This window comes from Daucus carota, chromosome 1 (genome assembly GCF_001625215.2).
Source record: "Daucus carota subsp. sativus chromosome 1, DH1 v3.0, whole genome shotgun sequence".
Taxonomy (NCBI): Eukaryota; Viridiplantae; Streptophyta; class Magnoliopsida; order Apiales; family Apiaceae; genus Daucus; species Daucus carota.
The window spans coordinates 7,216,356-7,241,511 of record NC_030381.2 but is presented as its reverse complement, the minus strand read 5'-3'; the positions used below and the strand labels follow the sequence as shown (position 1 = coordinate 7,241,511).

The 25,156-nt window shown below is 35.4% G+C and overlaps 4 protein-coding genes across 4 annotated transcripts; 1 reads left to right on the top strand and 3 right to left on the bottom strand.

Annotated features, from left to right (window-relative positions):
- The first annotated feature begins 2,288 nt into the window (after positions 1-2,288).
- Positions 2,289-9,277, top strand: LOC108204422 (probable metal-nicotianamine transporter YSL6). The gene is made up of 7 exons (XM_017373840.2): positions 2,289-2,819; positions 4,080-4,252; positions 4,506-4,603; positions 5,459-5,596; positions 6,629-6,818; positions 7,272-7,404; positions 8,152-9,277. The coding sequence occupies exons 1-7, from the start codon at positions 2,453-2,455 to the stop codon at positions 9,084-9,086; spliced, it is 2,034 nt and encodes a 677-aa protein (XP_017229329.1). The 5' UTR covers positions 2,289-2,452; the 3' UTR covers positions 9,087-9,277.
- Positions 9,278-10,012: 735 nt separating this feature from the next.
- On the bottom strand, positions 10,013-12,398 carry LOC108217307 (uncharacterized). The gene is made up of 2 exons (XM_017390146.2): positions 11,310-12,398; positions 10,013-11,212 (listed from the first exon to the last, which is right to left on the bottom strand). Exons 1-2 carry the CDS (start codon positions 12,396-12,398, stop codon positions 10,013-10,015), a joined length of 2,289 nt encoding a protein of 762 aa, XP_017245635.2.
- Positions 12,399-13,384: 986 nt separating this feature from the next.
- On the bottom strand, positions 13,385-17,629 carry LOC108217297 (serine/threonine-protein phosphatase 7 long form homolog). Its single transcript, XM_064091693.1, has 4 exons — positions 17,069-17,629; positions 15,052-15,905; positions 14,466-14,949; positions 13,385-14,312 (listed from the first exon to the last, which is right to left on the bottom strand). The coding sequence occupies exons 1-4, from the start codon at positions 17,078-17,080 to the stop codon at positions 13,476-13,478; spliced, it is 2,187 nt and encodes a 728-aa protein (XP_063947763.1). The 5' UTR covers positions 17,081-17,629; the 3' UTR covers positions 13,385-13,475.
- Positions 17,630-21,832: 4,203 nt separating this feature from the next.
- LOC108220824 (large ribosomal subunit protein eL8y) lies at positions 21,833-24,021 on the bottom strand. Its single transcript, XM_017394723.2, has 7 exons — positions 23,860-24,021; positions 23,708-23,752; positions 23,371-23,572; positions 22,642-22,811; positions 22,415-22,543; positions 22,224-22,316; positions 21,833-22,120 (listed from the first exon to the last, which is right to left on the bottom strand). Exons 1-7 carry the CDS (start codon positions 23,860-23,862, stop codon positions 21,989-21,991), a joined length of 774 nt encoding a protein of 257 aa, XP_017250212.1. The 5' UTR covers positions 23,863-24,021; the 3' UTR covers positions 21,833-21,988.
- Between the last annotated feature and the right edge of the window lie 1,135 nt (positions 24,022-25,156).

Genomic DNA, 25,156 nt, shown 5'->3' with positions numbered 1-25,156 from the left:
AATGAGAGGAATAAAATCACCACAACATCAAACATACCAGAAAATCTCTAAACAAAGAATAAATCACTTCAAAACACGAAACCAACAATAAACCAATTCGGAATTGACAAAATCCTAGTTAGATTAACTAACACATCATTGAACAAACTTAATCACCAAATCAGTAAATTACAACGAATAAATTACATACCTCCGGATGTATTCTCCATTAGAACTTTAGGTATTATCTAAAATCACTTGAAACCTAGTAATAAAAAAATATAACACTCAGTTTGAATCAAAAAATAGTGTAAAATCACAAATCGAAACAAAAACCCTTTTATAGCTCATTCATCCTCAAAAGAGTATAATATTATTACCTCACTACGAATCGTCAAAAAGTATAAGCACCGGTGATTAATTGTGGAAGCACGCCGGTTTTTCGGAGGGTTTGTCTTGGGATGAGTGTCACAACAATGGCGCAACGGTGTCTGTGTTTTGGTGTCTGTGTAAAATAGTTATGTGTAATTAGTGTGTCTATAACGAGTGTGTATTAAAGTGTGCAAATTTAGCTAAACACCTTGTTGCAAATATTTTTTTTTAAAAAAAACATTGCTATTTTGTCTTTATATGATTTAAAATGGATGATGGTGACTAAATCGTCTCACACATGACTCTACATAATTTCAACATTATTATTAAAATTATAATGATATATACACGACATATACACATTAACTAGATTAGATGTAAAATAAAAAACATCAAAAATTAGATAGCAAAAGATAAGTACTCCCTTCGTCCCGCCCAAATGTGTACATTTGGGTTGGCATGGAGATTAAGAAATAAGTAAAATATGAATTAAAAATTAAGAAAAAAGTGAAGATTGTGATGAGACCGATTGATATTTAATTTATAAAATAAGTATAGTGGAGAAAAGTAATGGAATAGTTGATTTTTATATTATAAAATCTTACTATATTTGGTAAGTTTTAGAATGTAAATAATTGGATGATACATCTCAAAAAGGAGAGTTTAAAAAAATAGTTGAGAAGGAGGGAATGATAATTATATAATGTTTAGTAACAATACTATCATATGGTATCTTTATGAAATATAAGCATTTAAAATATAATTAATTATTAATAATAATTTCACACATATCAAAAAATGATAAAAATATTTTTGCAAAATATAGAATATAATCCCCTCACTTTCATTCAATTATTTACATCTAAGATTGTGAATGAGATTATGAAAAATATATGAAATATTATGAAAGATGAAAAATAATAGATAAATGATAGGTAACTAAGGGGGTGTATTTGATTGTGATTTTAATAGATTGTTTTAATAGATAAAATGATAAGTAACTAAGGGGTGTATTCGATTGGGATTTTAATAGATTGTTTTTTATCTATGGATTTTACTGAATTACATGTGATTTAAATTTTGTGCGGATTCTTCATAAAATGTGGTAGAGTTGAGAGTCTTTAGGATTTAAGGAAAATGCTTCAAAACCTCTTGGATTTTAGTGGATTTCAAAAAACTTAAAATACACTAAGAAATCCCACAAAATCCATCATTTTATGAAATTCAAAAAAAACTATCAGCATTTGAATACCATCAGATTTTTAATGGATTCTAAACAATCCTAATTGAATACTTTCGGATTTTAAAGGATAATTTAAAATCATACCACCTTTGTAGCATACTTTAAAATCTCCATTGAATATCCCAAGATTTTAATGAATTTTAAAGCATCTTAATTGAATACCCTCAGATTTCATGAATGAAAAACAATAATTTAAATCTCAATCGAATACACCCGGAATATATGGTTGATGTACGAGAAGTATATATATGAAAATGGTGAATAATATTGATTTTTATATTATAACTAATATTATTTGAAAAGTTTTTAAAATATAAATAATCAAAAGGAATGTAAATCGTTAAGAAACGGAAGACAGGAGATAGAGGATTATTATTGGTTGCACATATAAAAATAAAAAATTTGGATAAGAGGAAGAAAAATTGCAGAAAGTAGGCACAGTCTTGCACGGCTCAATTTCGATTTTACTTACTCCCTCCGTCCCACCAGATTCTTTACAGTTTCCTTTTTGAGTCGTCCCATCCAATTCTTTACATTTCAAAACTTACCAAAAATAGTCAATGTGTCCCACCACTACCCAATAGGTCCCACCATTTCACCCACTTTTCTCACCTCCGTGCCCAAACCAAACGTAAAGAATTGGCTGGGACTGAGGGAGTATCTTGTAAAACCCGTACGCCACGCACGTCTTGGCAGTTAAAAGAATAATTACACAAAGTGACGAGAGTATATTCAGATTCTCAAATCTGGATCTCATATCTTCAACCACTTAAGACAAGAGGGGTCAATAAGTCTCTTGTTTTCAACCCAACCCAAACTTGTTCTTACAAACACTTTCTGTGTTGTTGATAACCCAACATGGGTACTGAAAGAACCTCAGATATAGAGATATCCGAGCCCTTGATTCAACATGATGATCATACTGCCAAGATCAAGGAGCTTGATCTAGAAATCATCCCAGAATGGCAAGATCAGATTACGATCAGAGGGTTGGTTGTGAGTGCTGTATTGGGTACTCTGTTTTGTATAATCACTCATAAGCTTAATCTCACAGTTGGGATCATCCCATCTCTCAATGTTGCTGCTGGGTTGCTGGGCTTTTTTATGGTTAAGTCTTGGACTGAGCTTTTGACTAAGTTGGGATTTTCTGTCAAGCCCTTTACTAGACAGGAGAATACTGTTATTCAGACTTGTGTTGTTGCTTGCTATGGCCTTGCTTTTAGTGGTATGCCTTCTCCAGCTTTAGTATATATATTTGTATCTTTTTGTGGATATTGGTCAGTTTGATGTGAATTTAAGTTGGGTTGTGCTTGAAAATGGTGAAATTGTTTTATGTTTTTGCTTGTGTGTAACTTGTTTTGTGATGCCTAACAAAGGATAGAGATAGTTTGTATTCTTTTTAATGTAATTTTTTAGGAATTAATCAAATTGTAATTTGTTTTAAAGTTTAATTATTATATATTGATTTAGGGGTAGTGATTCTTATCTGGTTGGAACCCTTTAGGGGCGTGGGGTTTCTGCTGTTAATCCACATAAAACTATCTTTTTCTTTATTCATTACAACTATTTTCCGGGCATCATTTTGTATTTTGTGTTTATGAGTGTGAGCGATTTCCGGAATGCAGCTCGATTTTGGTGATAAATTTCAGGAATGCATGATATGACTTGATTGACATGGACATAAATGAAAGGACTGGTTTATTAAAATTATATTCTCTTGAAGTTTAGTTATATGTTTTAAACAAATTTCAGGAATTTTTGGAATGATGTGAAATTTACAGGTTTACGACTTAAACCTAGATATTATCACTCCCTACTTATATGTTTTTGTCTTCATGTGTATAATTTTGCTATGTGTGTTGTTCTATGTTGTAAGAATTTTAGGATCATTAAATTCTTTGACAATGTAGCTATCTGTTTTCAACAAATTTCAGTAAGTTCTGGAATGATGTGAAATTGACACGTTATGATGTAAAATAGATATTGCTAGTCATATCTGTATGTTTTTCTCTCCATGTGTGTAATTTTGCTATGTGTCTGGTTCTATGTTGTAAGAATTATAGGTACACCAAATACTGTGACAATGTGGTTGAGTGAAAAATTCTAAAATTTTCAATTGACTGTTGCCTTAGTTTCGTCTCACAACCCATATTTTGGACCCTCCCCCTTTCAACTCTAACTAAAATTCCTTAAAACCTGTCGACTAGCACAGACTCTCATCCACTCAACATACTGTTGTAACAAGAACAATCATGGTTATAACCTAAATATCCAACTTACGTCCTAGTAGTATATGTCTTGTGTTACTTAATTCTAGTCCTGTTCAGCAATTATTCCATTTGCTTTTCCACAAGCTAAAGAAATCACTGTAGCATTAGTAATTAAAGCACTTTGTCATTGAAGATATAGTTTGGTTCCTGGAAATTACTTGTGAAGTCATTTCCGATCATTAGAGATCTGAAATGTATTTTTTACTCTATGGCAGGTGGTTTTGGGTCATATTTGATTGCACTGGATGAGAGAACGTATAAATTAATTGGTGTGGACTACCCTGGTAACCGAGCAGAGGATGTTAAGAACCCTGGCTTGTTGTGGATGATGGGTTTCATTTTTGTCGTCAGTTTTCTTGGCCTATTCAGTCTTGTTCCACTTCGCAAGGTATATTCTCTTGCTATATCCTTCTTTTTTTTGACTGCTAATGTTGCTAGTAAGATGTTCATAATAAAAAACACTTGTAATACAATTTTCATGCTAGATCTGAACGCACGGTTATCTGTTAACTATCTGTTGCAAGTAAATATAAATTTTTTGTAAATTATCTTGATGGGTAACCCTTTCCATTAATTAATTCAGTTTTTATATCCAACTTTGATTTGTGTGTGTGTGTATTTTAATATAATTCGGATTTCAGATAATGGTCATGGATGATAAGCTTACATACCCCAGTGGCACCGCAACAGCAATGCTGATCAATAGCTTCCACACGAATTCTGGAGCTGAGCTTGCAGGGTAAGTGTCTTGCATGTTTTAAATTAGTATAAAAAGTTTCTCGAGTGCTGAATCCTTATTAATTTAATCAGACACATGGTATCATAAATAAACCAGCAATACCACAAAGATAATAACCCTCTTTTCAATAGTTTGATTATTTGCATTAAAATCGTTACTTGTTCTACATTTAGTGAATGAACTATTACAAACTTTGAAATATTAAACAGAAAGTCAGATATCAATCATATCCCCTGAATGATATTATAATTTAAGAAAAGTCAATCGTGATATATTTAGATAGCTGGACAGTGGACAGATTTCCCTCGTGGTTTATGCAGGTGACATGCTTCACATTGTCCTGCTCTTGCACTGATTCATAATAGATTTCCTAATATATTTCTGTGGCAATTTCCGAATGTCAGCCCTCCGTATGTTAAATTTGTTTTCTCGTTTGGTTTGTAGCATATGTTAAAAAGAATTATATTTGACATATGTATGTACAGTGACGGTTAATTATATTTTTAAAATCCGAGACTACTTATATGACATGTATGCTACAGCTAGAAAGTCAAAAAATGAAAACTTTTGAAAAATTATGCATGTACGACAATTGCTACTTTTAGATAATCAAACAATGAAATACTAAGAGAAAAATTGCTTTTTGCAAAAGAAAAGGGAAAAAAATGCACGAGACGGATTGAATCCATGTCCTCCTGGACAAAAACATGGGTTCTATCCATCTGTGCTGCACAGATTATCACTTATAGTTGTGATATTTACTACTTACTGAAATTAGCGGAGGGGGGATGGGTTGTTTTAACGCTCTATGAGAACTCTCTTATCAGATCCTAACAACATGTGTTATTTAAACAGGAAACAGGTAAGCTGTCTTGGGAAGTATTTGAGCATGAGTTTTTGCTTTAGCTGCTTCAAATGGTTTTTTAGTGGCATTGGCGATTCATGCGGCTTTGATAACTTTCCCAGTTTAGGATTGGCACTGTTCAAAAACACGTAAGTTTTTTTTCTGTTTTTTAAAAACACTCGCAATTTTATGAAGCTTTGGGCACTTGTTACTTGTGACAAAAATATATATCTTATTCCAATTATAATTTATAACCCATTTGTTAATAACTTTGATTTTTTTGTTATACTTCTACATATTATTTTTTTTTGCGTTATCCTAAATTTTGCAATGCACTAGATCTTTTAAGCACGAGGATTTAAACTTTTGGCCTCTTGCCTTCTGATACATGCAACGTATAGGATAATCACTGTGATGTTATAGTTCGGATATTTACAGGGCAGTATCAGTTACTAAATAGTCTATTAGATCTATACGTATGAGTCAAAAAGAAATATAAGGCTAGAATGGGAATGTCTTTTTAATCTAAAGGTGATGCTAGGCAGTTGTTTGCACACAAGACGGCAATGTACACTAGTTTTACTGGTGTGTGAGTATAAATTAGAGATTGAAGGATTACTTTTTGATTTTGTGGAAGTCTAAAGGGTACAAGGAGACGTGAAATAGCTTCTTTAGATTCTTTATGGTAATGATTGAGTTTAAAATTTAAAATTATGGGTTAAGGCTTGCCCGATATGTTTTATGAGTTCAAAATATAACTTATTAAGATTCTCTAATGTATCCTTCTGTTTACAAAAAACCTTGATTAATCAATTGCCTCAACTTATCGTGTAAGTGAGGTGCTAATGCGACCAAAGAGACCACTTTATTGAATTGCTTTGCCTTGTTGATTCCCAACTATATTGCCTTGCATCCTATCGCTTCTTGATTAACTGTTGCTTTTTCTCGCTTTTAATAACAATGGTTCTGTGTTGGTATCTACAAGTGCAGCTCAATGTTGTTAAATTAAACAAGAACTGGTAATATATGTAGGAGCATATCCTGGAATTTTTTATGTGTTAAGTTATAATATGTAAGGCATCACATCTTGGAGGATTTCTCTGTGTAATAAAACAGAATTTATACATCGCTAAAGGACCACAGACTACTAATCTTTGACATTTTTATCATTCGTAATGCAGGTTTTATTTTGACTTCAGTCCAACTTATGTTGGATGTGGTCTTATATGCTCTCACATTGTTAATTGCTCAGTTCTTTTTGGAGCAATTATATCTTGGGGACTACTTTGGCCCTTTATTTCTCAACATGCTGGAAATTGGTATCCAGCTGACCTAGGCAGCAACGACTTTAAGGGTCTTTATGGCTACAAGGTAGTTTCCCCCAATGGAACCAAGTAATGGTGATTTTTTAGTATAATATTCTGGCACTGGGTGTATTGGGATCTAGAAATCTTATTAAAACATTTATTGGTTATTGCTGTACTATATATGTGTGTGTGGGTGTGTGTGTGATCACGATGATAGGTGTTGCAACTAATAAATGCGTGAGCAAATGTTTCACTAGTACCAGTCTTCTCACTGTCTTCAGGTTTGAGCTTATATTTTTTCCCAACTGTCAATTTTTGCTTAATTAGGATGTTTGCCTTTCTTTGACTTATATCCTGGGTTACTACTGTTGAGCTTAAAAATTAACTCCAATTGACTGGGACCAGTTGCTAAAATTACTTGGTCAACTTTTAAGTGACTGTTTTTTGCCAGAATACTGTGGAACTTCTATTTTTACTTAGTTTCTAACTTGATTTATTTTGACTGTTACAATTTTAGGTCTTCATATCTATTGCTCTAATTCTGGGTGATGGCCTATACAATTTGACAAAGATAATAGCCATTACTATCAGGGAAGTGTCTAAGATCAACAAAAAAGAACAAAATCTTCCTCTTGTAAAAGAGATTGCTGGTGAGTCATATGTGATTAAAACTCTTTTTTTTTTTTAATTCGTTATCTTAACTTTATAGAAGGTATGATCAATCTTTTTCATCTAATAAAACTACCCATGGGCTCACTTCTTTGTGCCGAACACATAACTGCGGGGAATGTAAGATTCCAGATCCAAACCATTCAAATATCAAGAAGTTACATGGATTTTAGGTTGCTTAAGCTTCCTAGGCCTGACATGACGATCACCACTTCCATACGCATATAGTCTTATCATTAACCCAGTAAGCACTAATGACTGATGAGGGAAGAGGTTATGATGACCATTGTGGCTATATGGCTTGTAGCACTAGTCAATCAGGTCAATGTGTTGGCGAGTGCACAGGTTGAAAGAGATTGAGTGTGATATTGAAAGCCCTCGGCTCACTTGACAAACACTAACATTCTTAGGACTTACTAAGTTTAAAGGACAACCTGAAAATTATGGCCAGAATATTGTTAATAGACAAGATTATTTTATCTCAAGGAACAAGAGTATGTATTGACTCAGTTAGCAAAGAAAACAATAAAGAGAAGTTAGTTATTTTACAACTTGCAACAAATTTTATGTTTAGAAATGATCCATATACTCATTGCTGCCCTATTAAATGCCTTGGACTCATAGCAAGTTGGCATATCATGCCCAATGTTAAGTCTGGGAATTGGAAAGCAATGACTTGCTACTTGCATTCAAAATATTTACTGACTTTGCATGTCCATGTTTAACAGACAGTGAGACTTCTATCTTATTACTGAAGAAGAAAAAGCAAGATATGATTTTTCTGAAGGATGGGATACCAAACTGGTTCGCAGCTTCTGGATATGTTGGTCTAGCAGCAATATCTATTACTGTGATGCCACAAATATTTCCACCCCTTAAGTGGTATCTAGTCCTTTGCGCTTACATTATTGCGCCTGCCCTTGCATTCTGCAATTCATATGGTACTGGGCTCACAGACTGGAGCTTGGCTTCAACATATGGGAAGATAGGTCTTTTTATCATTGCTTCATTGGTGGGACGTGATGGAGGTGTAGTAGCTGGCCTGGCCTCTTGTGGAGTTATGATGTCAATTGTGTCCACCGCAGCTGATCTCATGCAAGATTTCAAGACTGGGTATCTTACACTATCTTCAGCCAAGTCTATGTTTGTGAGTCAACTAATTGGAACAGCTATGGGATGCATCATTGCACCCCTCACATTTTGGTTGTTTTGGAGTGCTTTCGAAATTGGGACCCCAGATAGTCCCTACAAGGCGCCATATGCCGTCATCTTTAGAGAAATGGCCATCCTTGGAGTTGAGGGGTTTTCTGAGCTTCCAAAGCATTGTTTGGCTCTGTGTTGTGGATTTTTTGTGGCAGCTCTACTCATAAATCTGATAAGGGATGTGACCCCTACAAAGTTTTCCCAGTTCATTCCTATACCAATGGCAATGGCAGTTCCATTTTATATCGGAGCCTATTTTGCAATCGACATGTTTGTCGGAACAGTTATTTTGTTTGTCTGGGAGCGAGTGAATAGAAAGAGCTCAGAAGATTATGCTGGTGCTGTTGCCTCGGGGCTAATATGCGGTGATGGCATATGGACGGTACCTTCGGCCGTGCTCTCCATATTCAGGATTGATCCTCCCATTTGCATGTACTTTGGACCTTCATCAAGTAGCTAAACATGTCTGCAATGCGTGAACATGTAATTCTTTCTCGAGTATTATGGAAGTCTTGTTCAAAGCTGTAAATAAAATTTCCTCAGCAAGTAGCTTAACATGTATGTTACTCATGTGCTGCATGTAATTCTTTCTTCAATGTAATCGGATGTCTTGTTTAAACTTGTAAATAAAATTGTACCAAGTTAATTTTACTGGGGAAAAATCTACAGGGCCCTAAATAACCAGATTTAGGGTTAAAATGCCCCAAATAACAAAATACCCAAAACAGGGCCCAAAATAATCAATAGAGACGATTCTGCAGTAGCGTTTTTGTTTTTAAACAAAAACGCTACATCGCGTAGCGTCCACGGCCAAAATAAACAAAAACGCTACATTGAATAGCGTTTCGGTTGTTTGCAAAAAATAATTAAAATCTAAAACGCTACACGAAGTATCTTTTTGTCTTTAAAAACCAAAACGCTACATAGAGAAGCGTTTTGATGCATGAAAATTGTTTAGAAAACAAAACGCTACAGAGAGAAGCGTTTTGATTCAGGAAAATTGTTTAGAAAACAAAACGCTACAGAGAGAAGCGTTTTGATTCAGGAAAATTGTTTAGAAAACAAAACGCTACAGAGAGAAGCGTTTTGATTCAGGAAACGCTATTCCTACTAGCGTTTTGAGTCAATTCCTGTGCCACAGCCAGTGGCCAGAAGCTACTGCCACTCCACCTTAAAAAACCAAATCACACCAAATTCAACTTAAAAACCAAAACGCTTTCCCCGTGTAAATATATTAAACAACATAAACTAATTCAATGTAAATTACATAAATAACATAAGCCAAATTCATATCATAAATCATTCATACAATTTTCGCAAAATTCAAACAACCATATCAAATTGTACTTGAACCATAGTACTACAACAATAAAAACAACTACATAATCAACTCTCTCTCGATGAAGTCCCTCCATGCTTTCCCCGGCTCTGGAAATCCATCTCGTTCTTGTATCTCGTTGCTTTTCTTCGCCCCTTCTTCTTCTCCATATCGGGGTCATGCACAACTCTCGGGAAAGCAAGCTCTGTAGGATATCGAGGATCACCCTTGTTTGGAATTGGCTCAAAGATACCATTATAAATCTTTGATTGGTTCTCTAACTTGTACCAATCTCCAATAAACGCATGGAAGTTCATCTTCACATGTGAACAACATGCAATGACATGGGAGCAAGGGATTCTATAAGTTTGTAATTTTCCACAAGTACAACTAGACTCCATAAGACGAACCGTGTGTGTGTTTCCCCCTTTCAAACCATCCTTCCTTGTAACTACTTGGAATAACCAAGTCCCCCGATCAAATATCTTCACACTATGACCCGTGGAACGTCTTACAGCACGGTTCAAAAAATGGGATGCATATTTGGTGAAAATCTGACCTTTCGATACTTGTGTTGCAATCTCAAGACGACGTTGATCAAAGTACTCAACCGTCTTATGGAATAGTACTCGTACCAATGAAGTAAGCGGGAGCCTCCGAGCGTCGACAATTGCTTTGTTCCAACTCTCAGCATGGTTGGTAGTCATGATGCCAAAACGATGATGCTCGTAATCATGTGCCAGTGACCAGTTCCTTACTGGTTTGTCCTCAAACCATGCAAGTGCTCGGGGCTCTAGTGCCAACAACTCCCCCCATAGTAGTTCAAATTTCTTAGGCTGGACCTGATATGCCAACTCAACCAATCTATCCTTCAATCCAGCTTTCTTGAATTTGGTGGCAAAGTTTGTGGCAAAATGTCTCACACAGTACCGATGATGATTAAGTGGCTCACACCATCCCTCCTTCTGCATAGCTGCCATGATCCCTAAATGTTTATCAGAAATGATACATATCCCGTGCCTCCGACCAACCACCAAACTCCTCAACCTATCCATGAACCAATCCCAGCTAGAGTTGTTCTCCGACTCCACTATAGCAAACGCCAATGGTAGAATGTGACTAAACCCATCTACAGCTGTTGCACTCAGAAGAACACCCGGATATGGTCCATACAAATGAGTCCCGTCTATCAGTATGATGGGTCTGCAATACTCGAAGCCATCAATGCATGGCTTAAAAGCCCAGAACAATCTCATAAATGTCACTTCCTGTTCCAAATAAATAACAAACATTACATTAGAAAATGAATAACGGCGTCCAAATACTTAATGAAAATGAATTAAATTAAACGGTGATAGAACATACCTCTAGTTGCTCTGCATCATCCTCCCTAAAGCACCAATCCACCTTCGTGCCCACATTGAAGGACTGAAGAGCTTCCATCAAATATGGCAAGTCCTCGTATGATCCTTCCCACGAGCCATGAATATCCTCCATTGCAATCTTCTTTGCATTCCTAATCTTCTTTCGTCCCGGCTCATATCCAAACTTATCTTTAGCAGTGGATAACAACACCTTCTCCTTAATTGTCGGATCAGCAACAATTTGAGATTTAATCACTCCAGCAATCTCCGAGGCTGTCAAGTTTGGATGGTCTCGTGTGATGGTAGTGCTCAAGCAACTATGTGGTCCTACACTCTCCATGATTTGAAATTTACCATGTGAAGTCCTCTTTCTAGCTTTCAACTTCCAAATACAACCATCATTTCTATACTTGCAAGCAACATACCAACTACTCGGATCTGATCGTATCACTCCAATCTCTAAGTGATTCTGAATGTGGTATTGCTTCACCACATGCATCAAATCCTCTTTCGTGCTAAATAACCTTCCCTCCTTCAACTCCAACGGGACCTCATTATTTTCAACCTCGACATCGTCGAATGAGGTCATCCTCTCTAAATGGGAAGTATCAACAGACATATAGCTATCACCCACATCCTGGTCATGTCTAAAATGACTACCACCCGAATCACGCCCACTACTCTTCTCCCCCACACTCGAACTACTCCTTACCAAATTTCCATCACAGGACAATTTCTCTACATAAAGTTCAACAAAAAATGGCATCCCTTTTGACACCACAACACCAAACATTAATTCTACATCATCATCATCCTCAATAGGTATAATCCCGAATTTCAAATTATCGGGATTTTTAGACCTATAAAATATCCTCAACCTACTACTACTATCAATCTTCAACTTGGAATGTAACAAAGCACATAAATTAGCATAATTCATAGACAAATCTAGCCTAACATGCTTTGAAACAGGTTTATCATAAATAAAACCTTCTAATTGAGATTCGATAATATTACCGTCATTGTATATCCATCCAACAACCGTATTCCCAGCTTTCGAACCCGAACCCGAACCCGAACCGGAAGCCATGATTGTATCTATAGAATGTTTTAATTATGAGTTAGGGCAGATTTTGGGTGAATCAGGGCACAACCAGCTGTGTTTGCAATTTGGGGGAAATGGGAGTATACTGGCAGTGTGTATACTGGCAGTGTGTATACTGGGGGGAAAAATCCAAAACGCTAGACGCACTAGCGTCTATACTTTATATAATGACCAGAAAACGCTATTAGAAAAAGCGTTTTGCTGGTTTAAACTAAAACGCTAGACGCCAAAGCGTCTAACGTATATAACTCGGTTAAAAACGCTACTTTCAGTAGCGTTTTCAGTTGAGTAATATTTTATTTTTTGGTTTATTTAATACACTGATTTTTGAATGGGCATATTAAATTTCTTTTAATTTTAAAATGCATTTGTTTGAATTAAAAATGATTTGTTGTGATGTATATTGAATAATTTTGTAATTTTCTCAGTTTTAATTTTATAATTTACCATTTGTCTTTGCATTTCATATTTTAAAGGGCATATGAAATTTCGTTTTAATTACAAAACACATTTGTTGAATTAACAATTGTAAATTTATTTATTCCGCCGACGTCTCGGCTTCAGGGCCTTCGGCCCTTCAGCCTCGCTTAATTAGGGTTTATCCGCCGACGTCTCGGCTTCAGGGCCTTCGGCCCTTCAGCCTCGCTCAATTAGGGTTTAGGCTCGAGGGAGTAGGGCCTACCGGCCCTACACCCTCAATCCTAAACCCTAACCGTCGGCCAATTTAATATACAGTATGAATTAATCTTTCTAAAACCCAAACCTAAACCCTAAATGTTAACGGTTGTAAATTTATTTATTCCGCCAACGTCTCGGCTTCAGGGCCTTCTGCCCTTCAGCCTCGCTCAATTAGGGTTTAGGCTCGAGGGAGTAGGGCCTACCGGCCCTACACCCTCAATCCTAAACCCTAACCGTCGGCCAATTTAATTATTAAAACAATAACGTTGTACTAAAACGGAAACTTAAGACATTAAATTAAAATATTTACAAGATCCGTGCTATCATAAATCACAAGTTCAGCATCCTATCACTAGAAATGTCATCAAAAACCTACAAATATCATCATCCCCTATGTGAACCAGTACCACAATCAGGAGCCTTCCTCTCCTTCTTTGACCGACGAACATAAAAGAAGTCAAAAGGGGGTACACTAGGCTGCGTACCAGGCTGACTAGGCTGTGTAGACTGTGTAGACTGTGAAGAGCTGCCCAAGTCAAAAGGGGGTACCTCTGGTGTACCATGCCAAGGCCGAATCCTGTGCTGACGCTGCACAACAGGAGGAGGATGCTCTGTACTGGTATCTGGCATCTGAGAAGTCTGCTGCTCAGGTATTGGCTGTGAAGGCAAACTTAGGCCTAGAGAAAAACTAGGCCACCAGTCACCGGCACCAGTAGTAGTAGCTGTGGCAGCAGCAGCATCAACAGGGGGAGTAGCAGTAGCTGTGGCAGCAGCAGCAGCAGAAGACTCGCCAGCTGTGGCAGCAGCAGCAGTCGAAGACTCAGGTCCACCATCCTCGCCTGTATCTACATGATCCTGCTCATCAGCATGATCAGCATCATCAATCGGCTCATCAACTAGTCGTCCACCGCCTCGGCCTCCTCTGCCATGAGCACGACCACCTCTGCCACTAGCACGTCCTCCCCTGCCAGCACCACGGGCTCCCCTGCCAGCACCACGGCCTCTCCTCCCACCACCACGGCCTCTCTCACCACCAGCTCGGCCTCCTCTATCTCTAGCATCCTCCTCGTCCTCGTCATGTACAGCCTCATGCTCCTCAACTAGAAGTTGATGAAACACGTATGCATGCCGATCTCGGATAGCCTGTAGACTCTGAGTGGCTATCTGGTGCATATCTGGGAGATGTCGAGTACCATCTGCTAGAGCCTGCAGCGAGACTCCCTGAAATAGAAAGAATACAAATACAAATATCAGGTACTAGAATTCATGAAATAAAGAATGACAACTAATACAACTAATACCACAACTACTTATAAGGAAAAGACAGGAATGAGGTCACGGAAAGTGCAAATATAATAGTGAAAAGATACTTACCAGGCCGATGAGCAATGCACCCAAGTGACTAACGAACCTCACGGTCCTAGGAAGGTACCAATCCATATACTCCGGGACTGTATCATGACCATCGATCAAGTCATCAGTAAATATATGCTCCAGACGATGATGCCAGAGTGCCATACTCGGCTGATGTGTCACTGCATAATCCAATACCTTCTGGCCCTTCAGCGTCATAGCATGATGCTCCGCGGAGTAGTGCGGCTGATCCGGAATATGCTGGATCATGCCAAACTGTCTAGCGACTCTGTCCGGCTGATGCGGCTCGACTATGTAAACACATACCATGGGGCCGCGATAGCGCCAGAGTGGACGGCCGGCTAAACAGTAGTCTGGGAGTGTGTCAATAAAGCCAACATAAGGCTCCCAAATGAACTGACCTGGAGCAAGCCCATCCAATGCCATCCGAGCCGTACCCACGGTGCGTCCATCACACTCCAGGTAGGAATGTCCAACAAGCCACCTACACACATCATAGGAATTCAAAAAAAACACATTACTCAATTTGAAAAGACATGTCAAAACTTGAAAGAGACAAACTAGTAAAAAGAAAGCTACTACGTACCTGACTCCATGTGGTCCCTGGAGCTGATCCTGCCAGAAAGCAACATCCACTAAGGGAACTGTGGTCCGAACGGGGGCAAGAGTGGGCAACCTCTCCCATGCCCACAGCTGGAGTAAGGTAAGGCATCCAGCTACCCCCGTAGTACCTGCTGTGCAACCTTTGTCCAACTCCCTATAAAGACGGGCCAGAACAGCTGGACCCCATGCATAACCTCCAAAGGCATCCAAGTCACGAAGGAAATGAACCCACATCGAGTGTATAGCTCCACCTGAATTATCGGTGAACATGGACCCCCCAAACAACTGGATCAAGTAGCACCTAGCAAGAAGCCTAACCTCCTCAACCCCTGCATCATCCCGTAATACTGGTGGAGTGAGACCCTCAAACCATGTCAGCCGTATCCTCGCGTTGTTGAAAACGTTATGTGGAGGAACCCGTCCAAAAATCTGACCAATGGTGGACGCCCAAGTCTGTCCAGGTGGAGGGGAGGAAGGACACATCACGGGATGTCCATCAATAGGTAACCCGATCAAAACACCTACATCCTGCAATGTGATAGTACACTCTCCAATAGGCAAGTGGAATGAATGTGTCTCTGGTCGCCATCTCTCTACCAGAGCACGAATCAAACTCCAATCAAGCTGCAGACTGGATACCCGAGCCAACCCATAAACACCAGCTGCCTGTATAATGGGGATCAGTCGAACATCCATGTTCATATCAGACTGGTTGGCGTCACGACGCCTGAACGTCTGCAAAGGCGCACCACCAGCTCTCCAAACAGCTCGAGACCTATGAGTCTCCTGTAAGTGTAGAAGGGTAGGATCACGAGGCCCCTGGTCTCTAATAATAGCCTGTGAAGAAAATGAATGAATATACAAAGTCAACACATCATACTAACTTTGGTATTTAATTAACTATTTAATTAGCCAAATAACAACTAAAGCTGAAAGCTCATTAGCAACTAAATCAAATACTATTTAATTAACTATTTAATTAGCCAAATTCATCGTTTTCTAGGATTATTTGTTGTGTTTGGCTGCAACTAAATTTGTACTGTATCACTGAAATCAGCTCTATCAACTAAATTCAAATAAGATACTAAATGCAACTAAGTTTGTCAAATGCAACTAAATTCTGCAACTATCAACTAAGTTTGTCAAATGCAACTAAATTCTGCAATGATCATAGCTTCACACAAGTATTTATATGAATGCTATAAGGCTGCAACTAAATTTGAACTGTATCACTAAGATCAGCTCTATCAACTAAATTCAAATAAGAAACTAAATGCAACTAAGTTTGTACCCTTTTGCTTATACCAATCTGTGCTATCGCATTGTTCTATCTATCATCCAGCCTTAAGAAATGTAATATGGGTATTTGTATAATCACATGCCTAAATTGGTGTTTGATTGCTTATGATTATTAAAGTAATTCGGTGTAAAACATATTTTAATGCAAAATATTGTCAATATATATGCCAACAACAAGATAGGCCTGTCTTTTAAGTGTTAATACTTATGTAAGATCAGGACTTGCATATGTGGTAGCAACAAGATAGGCCATGCTTCGTGAGTGTAACTACTTCAACTAAGTTTGTCAAATGCAACTAAATTCTGCAATGATCATAGCAACTACCAAAACCACACGAGTTTCACGCAACTATCTGCTATGATCATAAATTCACGCAACTATCAAAACCACACGAGTTTCACGCAACTATCTGCTATGATCATAAATTCACGCAACTATCAAAACCACACGAGTTTCATGATTTACTTTTAACAAGAAACTGCCAAGGCCTGTGAGCACAACTTCTATAAGCTCAAAATAGAGCAGTATTAGTACTGAATAAAGCAGTCAATACATTAAAATATTAGAGTACTATTTCTAACCACTGCTTCATATATAAAATTCACATAGACATTTTAACAAACACATAGAACACATAGCTTGAAAATACAAATAAAGACTATAAATCGAATTGCAAATCTTCAAAGGAATGTAAACTTACATTAACATCCATTATATCAGCTTGAATTGTATTTATATCAGTATCAGTACTTCACTTCACAGCAGTTCACTTCACAGCAGTTCACTTCACTTCACTTAATTCACTTCTGTGACCGGTAAGTTTGAAAAGCCGATACATATATATATAAAACTTAAAGACGCTACTTCGTGAGGCGTCTTGAGGTAGGGATAAGACGCTTAATCGTGTAGCGTTTTCCCTGTTTATATTGTTTTATTTGTTTGCTGCGTATTAAAACTAAAAAAGTAATAAACTTGTAAACGCTACTTCGTGTAGCGTTTACACCCTATCCAAAACGCTAATTGCTAAACGTCTTAACTTGTTAATTGGGGCCATTTTTTCAAATTTTGTTAAACAGGGCATTAAATCCAGAAAAACGGTCATTCAGGGCCTTTTTTCAGGTATATCGTCTGTTTGTCTCGTAAATTTTTATTTCTGGTCATCAACTTGCAAAAAGATATGTGTTATACTGGTATATATACTACCAGGATTGATATAAGATTATTATCGAATATTAATTTGAGTCTCTTTGTTTGTGTTTTGGGATTTATAATTATATCCTTCCATGAAAAATGACTCCAGTAGAGATACGGAGTTTTAAGAGCTCATCATCAGACTAGTCATCTGTGATGCCTTGTGATCAACTGTTAAAGAGTTATCGACGCTTATATAATTATATAAAATAAAGTTATTGATCGCTAACCTGGACAATCCTTCTATGGAGAATTATTTAATTTTATATTAAAATCTTATACTTCCTCTGTCCCATTTAATTGTATACGTTTCTTTTCAACTGCTCGACACGCATTTCAATGCTCTTATAAAATATAGTTCCGCAATTTATTTTTGAGATTTTCTTTTTCTGAATAAAAATATAACGTCCAAACTTTAATTCAGAAAAAAAATTTTAAAAATAAATTAAACAACTACACTTTACAGGAGCATTAAAATTCGTGTCGTGTCCCCGTCCCCCAATGTATACTACTCAGAGGGACGGAGGGAGTAAATAATTCTAAAATCAACCATATTTATACATAATTTAAATTCTAATAGAATAGTAATCATACATAACATGTGTAAATAATATAACACTTATAATTTAAATAAAAAATTTGAGTTTCAAATTTGGTTTTACTATGGATACATTTTGGACGAATATGGCGTAGACTATAAGTGACCCCAAGTTAGCTACATGTCAAGCTCATAATAACACATGTAATAAAGGATCCAATCCATTTAACTTTCGGAATGGCCAGTCAGGGCCGGCGCACCATACAGGCCATTTAGGCGGTGGCCTAAGGCCCCCAATATTTGAAAGTCCCAAAAATTATATACTCCCTCCGTATCTTTTTTCTTTTCCTATTTGTAATGTCGGTACTGTTCATAACATGAGACAAATTACTAATTTACATCTAATCTATAAAACTAAATATAGTCATGAGTGATCTTGTTAGATTCGTATTCACGAGTACTTTAATACGGTGAAGTTTTTATATTTAATGCTACTACGAAATGAAAGATATTAACGATCAAAAGTGTGTGTTGGCAAACGTGAAAAGTACAAACAAGAAAAGTATTTAGGGACGGAGGGAGTATATATTTTCATTGTAATTTCAAAATTGGAAAAATATATATATGCTTATATTTAAAAATTCCAAAAAATATAATTTTAGTTACATAACGCCTCTAGTTATATATATATAATTAAAATTATATTTTATTATAAAAAAATAATGATTTTATTTATGAATGAGATTTACAAAAATAAAATTTTTATATTAATGTGACTAATTATAATTTCTTAAGTTCGGTTTTTCTATTGTAGTTGTACTTTCAATTATATAGTTGTATTTATGAATTATCAATTTTTCAGTTTTCAATATTTGTAGTTTTAATGCTATTTTAAATTTATAAAACATAGAATTATATTTACTTAATTTGCTTTATTATAATATATTTGTAAAATTCTAATTACTATTTATTAAAACTAATTAATAGTTAATTTTATAATTTCTGTACTTGTTTGAAAATTTAACTTCTATATTTTGCTAAAATGTCAATAAATATCAAAATTAAATTAAATTCACAAATTTCATTATAACTACATAACTATCTACAGTGAAATTATTTAAATAGTAAAATATTTATCTTCATATTTAATTAGATATATCAATTATTTACACAATATATTTTCTATCAATTTATAAACAATTGTTTTAATAAAAAAATTTAGGATGAAACAAAGAATTATGAAATATTAAAAAACTATAGTATAATATTGTTAAAAGGAAAAGCATATGTCAAATTTTATTTTATTTTTTGCGAAAAAAGGCCTCAAAAATTTGATTCGCCTAAGGCACCAAGAGTCTTGAGCCGGCCCTGTGACCAGTCATAATTAACGTCATTGGCTATCCTTTAAGTTTGTATGATTATAATCACTCAAACTTTATCAAAATATTGATTATATATTTATTTTTTGATTTATCTTTCAAATTTTATATTTATAATAAAATAATATTTTATTTCAGGAAAATGTGAGAATATAGAATAATATTTTTATCATATTTTATATGACAATTTTTAATTGATTTCATCCCACAAATAAAATTGAGGCCCTCCTGCATATACACTAATTTTCTAATTAAAATCAACCTTCTAACTAAAATCAACCAATTTAATATTTAATAATAATTTTATGATTTTTTATTATTTTACATTATTAAAAATATAAAAGATTAGAATTATAATACAATACATGAATAAACAAAATATAAAATTTACTTTTATAAGTATGAATGTTTGAAATATGCTCTAAACATGTGCCCTGAGTAGGGCTGAGCAAACGGTCGGTTCGGTCGAAAACCGAACCGAACCGAAATAACCGAAAACCGAACTTTCATATTTTTTGAAACCGAACCGAACCGTACTTATGTTTCTAACCAAACCGAACCGAACCGTAATTACTTCGGTTTTTTCAGTTCGGTTCGGTTAAAACCGAACTTTATATATATACAAAAAAAACTTGTATCCGGCACCGGAGTAATGGCCAGTGGTCCAACATAGATGAGAAAGAATGTTGCAGCAAATCTACTTATCTAGTTTAACAACACAAGCTTGAATAAGAACTGAATGTTAAGCTTGAATAATGAATCACGATCTGGAGAATGGACTACGGAGATTGCCGATTGGGACAGAATGGAGTGGAGCTGCGGGGGCTGTGGTCTGGGCAGTGACAGGAATTTAGGGTGACCGGCGTTGATGTATGTTCCTTATCTATTATTATTATTATTAAATACAAATATTATTAATATTATATATAAATATGATTTAAATATATATATAAAACTTCGGTTATTTCGGTTAAACCGAACTTCTGTTTTCAGAAACCGGACCGAACCGAACTTTTAGTTCGGTTATAACCGAAAACCGAATTAACCGGAGTTTTAAAAAAATCCAAACCGAACCGGACCGAATATGTACGGTTCGGTTCGGTTATTCTGGCCCTGAGGGCACAAGTTAGCCAAGCCTGTTAACTTTTGTTCAAACAAATCAATTTCATATTAAATTCGGAAAATTAATTCTAAAGTCCCTGAACTATAGGCACTTTTTTTTTCGAAGTCCCTGAACTATAAATGTCAATTCATAAGTAATTCAACTCTTGATTTTTTTCCTACTTAGGTCCTTCTGTTAGATCTGCTTTGACGTCGTTAGTTTTTCCGGCGAACATGGTCGGAAAAGCTCAAATCCGGTGAGCTCGAATTTTCCTTGAACATTAAAAAACACGAAAATTATATGAACATACTCATATTCACACGATCTATCAATCTACATCATTATAATTCGAATAAAAGCTATTAAAATGAAAACTAATATTCAACTCAAAATTCGGAAATTACCAGACTAAATTTTGATGGTATAGATGGATAGGAGATTGAAAAACGAGCAATTTGATTACTCAAGCTTCAAATTTAGATACCGGAATCACCTTCAAAGTTATCTTTGATTCTCATGAACTTAAGAAGAACTAACGGCGTCAAACTAGACCTAACGGAAAGACCCATATAGGAAAAAATCAAGAGTTGAATTACTTATGAATTGATATTTATAGTTCAGGAACCTAGAAAAAAAATGTCTATAGCCCTATTAAATTTTGGATATTCACTTCACTTCTACAATTTTCATAACCTCAAATTTAAGTTTCACTCATTCGTCAAGTACCGGCTCATGAAGGGAGCTCCCAGTTTCTACTTAAATTGCAGTAATGAAATGATTAAAAGAAAGAAAGTGAACAATGCAAAGACTAAGTACCAAATAGCAAGTGATTAATCTAAAATGATTTTTTTTAAATGCACAGCATATAATATACAAAAAGAGTTCTCACAATTAGTGAAACTAGTAAGATTAAGAGATTCATCTTCCTACTAACTTCAAGGTTCCACACGGGAGTGAGGTGTGGACTATGAACTTCGAAGATTCATCAATATAGAGAGAATTGAGCTTTATAGATAGCAGATATTTATAATCTCCAAAGCTTACAAAGTCATATATATGACAATAGTCCTGGAGCTCCTAGCCCACCATATGTCCTCAGCCTTGCAAATTCATTCATTATATATACCCATGTTTAACCACTGTATTTGCCAGACAAGACCCAAATATTAAGATCAAACTGTATTTAATGTCTGGTAAACTACAGTTACCCTCAGAGGGTTACCATAAAACTCCTTTTATAAAAAAAAGATGGAATTAAGCAAGAGCCAACTATCCATTAAATCCCACGCAAAAAAGTAACATGCAAGTGTCATGATTGTGCCTAGACCAAATATGACCTCTTGCAGATATTCTATCCATATAAAATTATGCAAGTCAACAGATTTGCAATAACAAAAAAGATCAGAGCTTCTAGTTCATCCTCTGTGCAGCTTCCTTGGCAAGGATCCTCTCTTTGGCCCTTGTTTTGGCTTGTGACTTTGAACCCATAATACCTCCTCCCCACTTCTTACGGTACTCCTCATATTTGTCATTAAAATTGGCCTGCAGAAACCAAAAAAATGTTTAAGTTCTATTTATATTATTAAAGCTGGGACAGTTGGTATCCTCTGTTAAATAAGGACATAAAAACTGATTATATACGCACCTTAATAGCTTCCAATATTTTACTGAACTCCATCTTGTCCTCATTTTTCACAGTGGTCAGGCACAAAACAGATGCAGTTTTTTTGTGAACAATCTGGCAAAAATACACATACATAAATTCAAACACTGCTAACTTTTCTCTGTAAAATAACCTTCTGATAATAAAGAAAGGCTTTGACGAGGGGCACTTACAGTTCCTAAACGTGCTTTACCCTTCACAATGCAATACGGGATCTCCATCTTTCTGCAGAGTGCAGGAAGCCAGACAACAAGTTCAATTGGATCAACATCATGAGCTATAACTACCAATTGTGCTTTGTTCTGCAATATCAAAATGCAGCCATGTGTCAGCTGGAAAATAGCTCAAAGCAGATGTTCAATAAATAGAAAACCAAACACATAAGTGTGGTAAACTAAACCTGTTCAATAAGGTAAGTAACATGGTTCAGACCATACTTCACAACAATTGGCTTCTTCGATTCAATAGTTTTCCCTTCAGTCTCAGCCTGGGCTTTTTTCAGCAGACGCTCTTTCTTTGCAACCTTATCTTCTGGCCTATACTTGAGAAGCATCTTAAACAGGTTTGTTGCTGCATTTTTATAAGAGTGATAATGGTATAACTTAGCCATCAACATTTTATACTACTACAGACAAATAATAAATCCAGATGAACTAAAGACGATTCATTTCAAGAAAAGGCCTCCTTGATAACTTGAGTACTTCAATGCAATTTCAAGAAAACATACTCCACAGTACTCAAAGTGTCTCAACTTATAACCAAAACCAAGCTTCTTACATTCAAAATTACAGAGTATCCAAAGCAGACTAATTTTTATAAAGAATGATCGTAATATTGCTTTCAAAAAGATTCTAATTCATGAGCCTTCTCAATAATACTTTGTTTGATCACAAGGTCTTTTGACATACAAAGTAATGAAAATAGGGTCCCAACATCGAATTTTCATCCAAATTTCAGTATTTCATTATTAAAAAAAAATCCTCAACTACAATTCGACAATAGAAGCGATAAAAAGTTCACATGACAGCTTATATCTGAAAAAGGACAATACCCACAATTCGAAAGACTCCAACCACGTAAAATTGTATTCAAACAATCAGTTATAAAAAATGTTCTAGTGGTAACTGACCCAGATTCTTGTCAAGGGTCTTCGTAAACTGATTCAACGCAGGCGGAACCTTCAAGCGCTGCTTGAGGATCATCCTCTTCCTCTGAATCTGAACAACCTTAGGCCATCTAACAAATCTATGCATATCCCTCTTCGGGGGAATGGCCCCTCCAATCCCAAACTGCTTTGGGCGCTTCTCAAATAACGGATTCATCACCTTATCCTAATTTCACATAACTCAATAATCAACAATTTCTCGTATATTCTGCTCTAAACTCAATTAGCAAATTAAGAACCAACACTATATGATAAATGCACCCAAATAAACACACACAAACATAATAAAAAAAATCCATACCGCCTTCTTTTTGGCTGCTACAGGCTTAACCCCTTTCTTTGGAGCCTACAAATCAGACCAACAAACATTTCGTTTACTAACAAATAAAAAATTCGACTAAATAAGAATGTAAAAATACAGATCGAGAATATTAAGATCGAGTAGCAGCTCACCATTTGACCAGAGATGCGACTAGTAAAGCTTTGTGTGTGTGATTTAGGATTTAGGCAACGGCGGGGGTAGTGATCAAGTGGTATGTATAAACCCTAGATACCGCATCATATAAAAAGGCCCTAAACACCCGAGCCCAACTCTATATCCCTATTATTCCGACCCATTTACATTTACATGCATTCCTCCTTGCAAATTTCAATGTTTTTTTTATTTATTTTTATGAAAGATTTCAAAATATATCAACATTTGTTATTATATTTACTCTAATATATCATATTATATTCATTTTGAAACATATTATTTATGACAAACAATTACGATTATTAAATATAAGTACTCCCTCGATCTCCTTTCGGTTTTCAAAAAGTCAAATTAACCAAATTTTGATTAAATATTAAAAAATAAATATTTATATTTTAGAAAATAAAAAATTTCGTTTTATAGTATACTATATGTGCTTTTCAATGATATAATATATTCTATTTCCTTCAATATTATAATACATATAAACTTTTATCGAAATATAATGAATTTGACTAAACAAAAATCAAACGAGAAATGTATCATGGGAAGGAGGGAGCCTCAAGTCCCACAATATAGGTGTTTTTGACAAAATTACGCATATTAAAAAAACATTAATTAGATTATATTTTCTCACTTTTACTCCTAATAAATAAATGTATTAATGTAGACTCTTATTCAACCCTCATTAATTATTATATAACTCTCAAGAAGGGTAATTTTGGAATAATGTAATCCATAGACTAAAAACAATTCATTAAAATCTCATTCGAATACACCCCCTAAATCATTAAGAATATGAGGAATACAACATCTTCCCTTTTATTAGTTCTATGGCGTTTGTCTCATGTTGGTTTTAAATTCCGAAGTTTTTTGGTTGGTTATTACTCCCTCCGTCTCACAATAATAGTCTCTTTTGAAAGAAATCTTTTTTCCATAATACTTGTCCACTTAGTTGAAAATGTTGCCAAGTGCCAACCGCGTGAAACATTAAATTAGTATTTTGTATACTCCCTCTGGTCCATTATATAAGTCGTTTAATTTTTTTACACGTAGTCTTAGGTGTTTTGACCACATAGCAAATATTAATATTTTATAATTTTTTTTCTGAATAAAACTATAGTATATATTTTTTTTATTCAAAAAAAAATTAAAAATACTAATATAAAATATGGGGATAAATATCAAATAGATCACTCGTTTCGTTCAAATGTATCAATTGAGTGACTGATTTCCAAATTGACTCAAATGAGACACTTATTAGAAAAATTTGTA

Coding starts and splice junctions, on each gene's coding strand:
- LOC108217307 (XM_017390146.2), bottom strand. CDS start 12,398: ATGGCTTCCGGTTCGGGTTCGGGTTCGGGTTCGAAAGCTGGGAATACG. Junction 11,213..11,309: donor ATGATGCAGAGCAACTAGAG/GTATGTTCTATC, acceptor TATTTGGAACAG/GAAGTGACATTTATGAGATT.
- LOC108220824 (XM_017394723.2), bottom strand. Junction 23,573..23,707: donor TAGCAGCCAAAAAGAAGGCG/GTATGGATTTTT, acceptor ATGTGAAATTAG/GATAAGGTGATGAATCCGTT. Junction 22,544..22,641: donor TTACTTACCTTATTGAACAG/GTTTAGTTTACC, acceptor TTGATATTGCAG/AACAAAGCACAATTGGTAGT.
- LOC108204422 (XM_017373840.2), top strand. CDS start 2,453: ATGGGTACTGAAAGAACCTCAGATATAGAGATATCCGAGCCCTTGATT. Junction 4,604..5,458: donor TCTGGAGCTGAGCTTGCAGG/GTAAGTGTCTTG, acceptor TTATTTAAACAG/GAAACAGGTAAGCTGTCTTG. Junction 6,819..7,271: donor AGGGTCTTTATGGCTACAAG/GTAGTTTCCCCC, acceptor TTACAATTTTAG/GTCTTCATATCTATTGCTCT.
- LOC108217297 (XM_064091693.1), bottom strand. Junction 14,950..15,051: donor CAGGGACCACATGGAGTCAG/GTACGTAGTAGC, acceptor TGATGTGTGTAG/GTGGCTTGTTGGACATTCCT. Junction 14,313..14,465: donor GTGCATTGCTCATCGGCCTG/GTAAGTATCTTT, acceptor TTTCTATTTCAG/GGAGTCTCGCTGCAGGCTCT.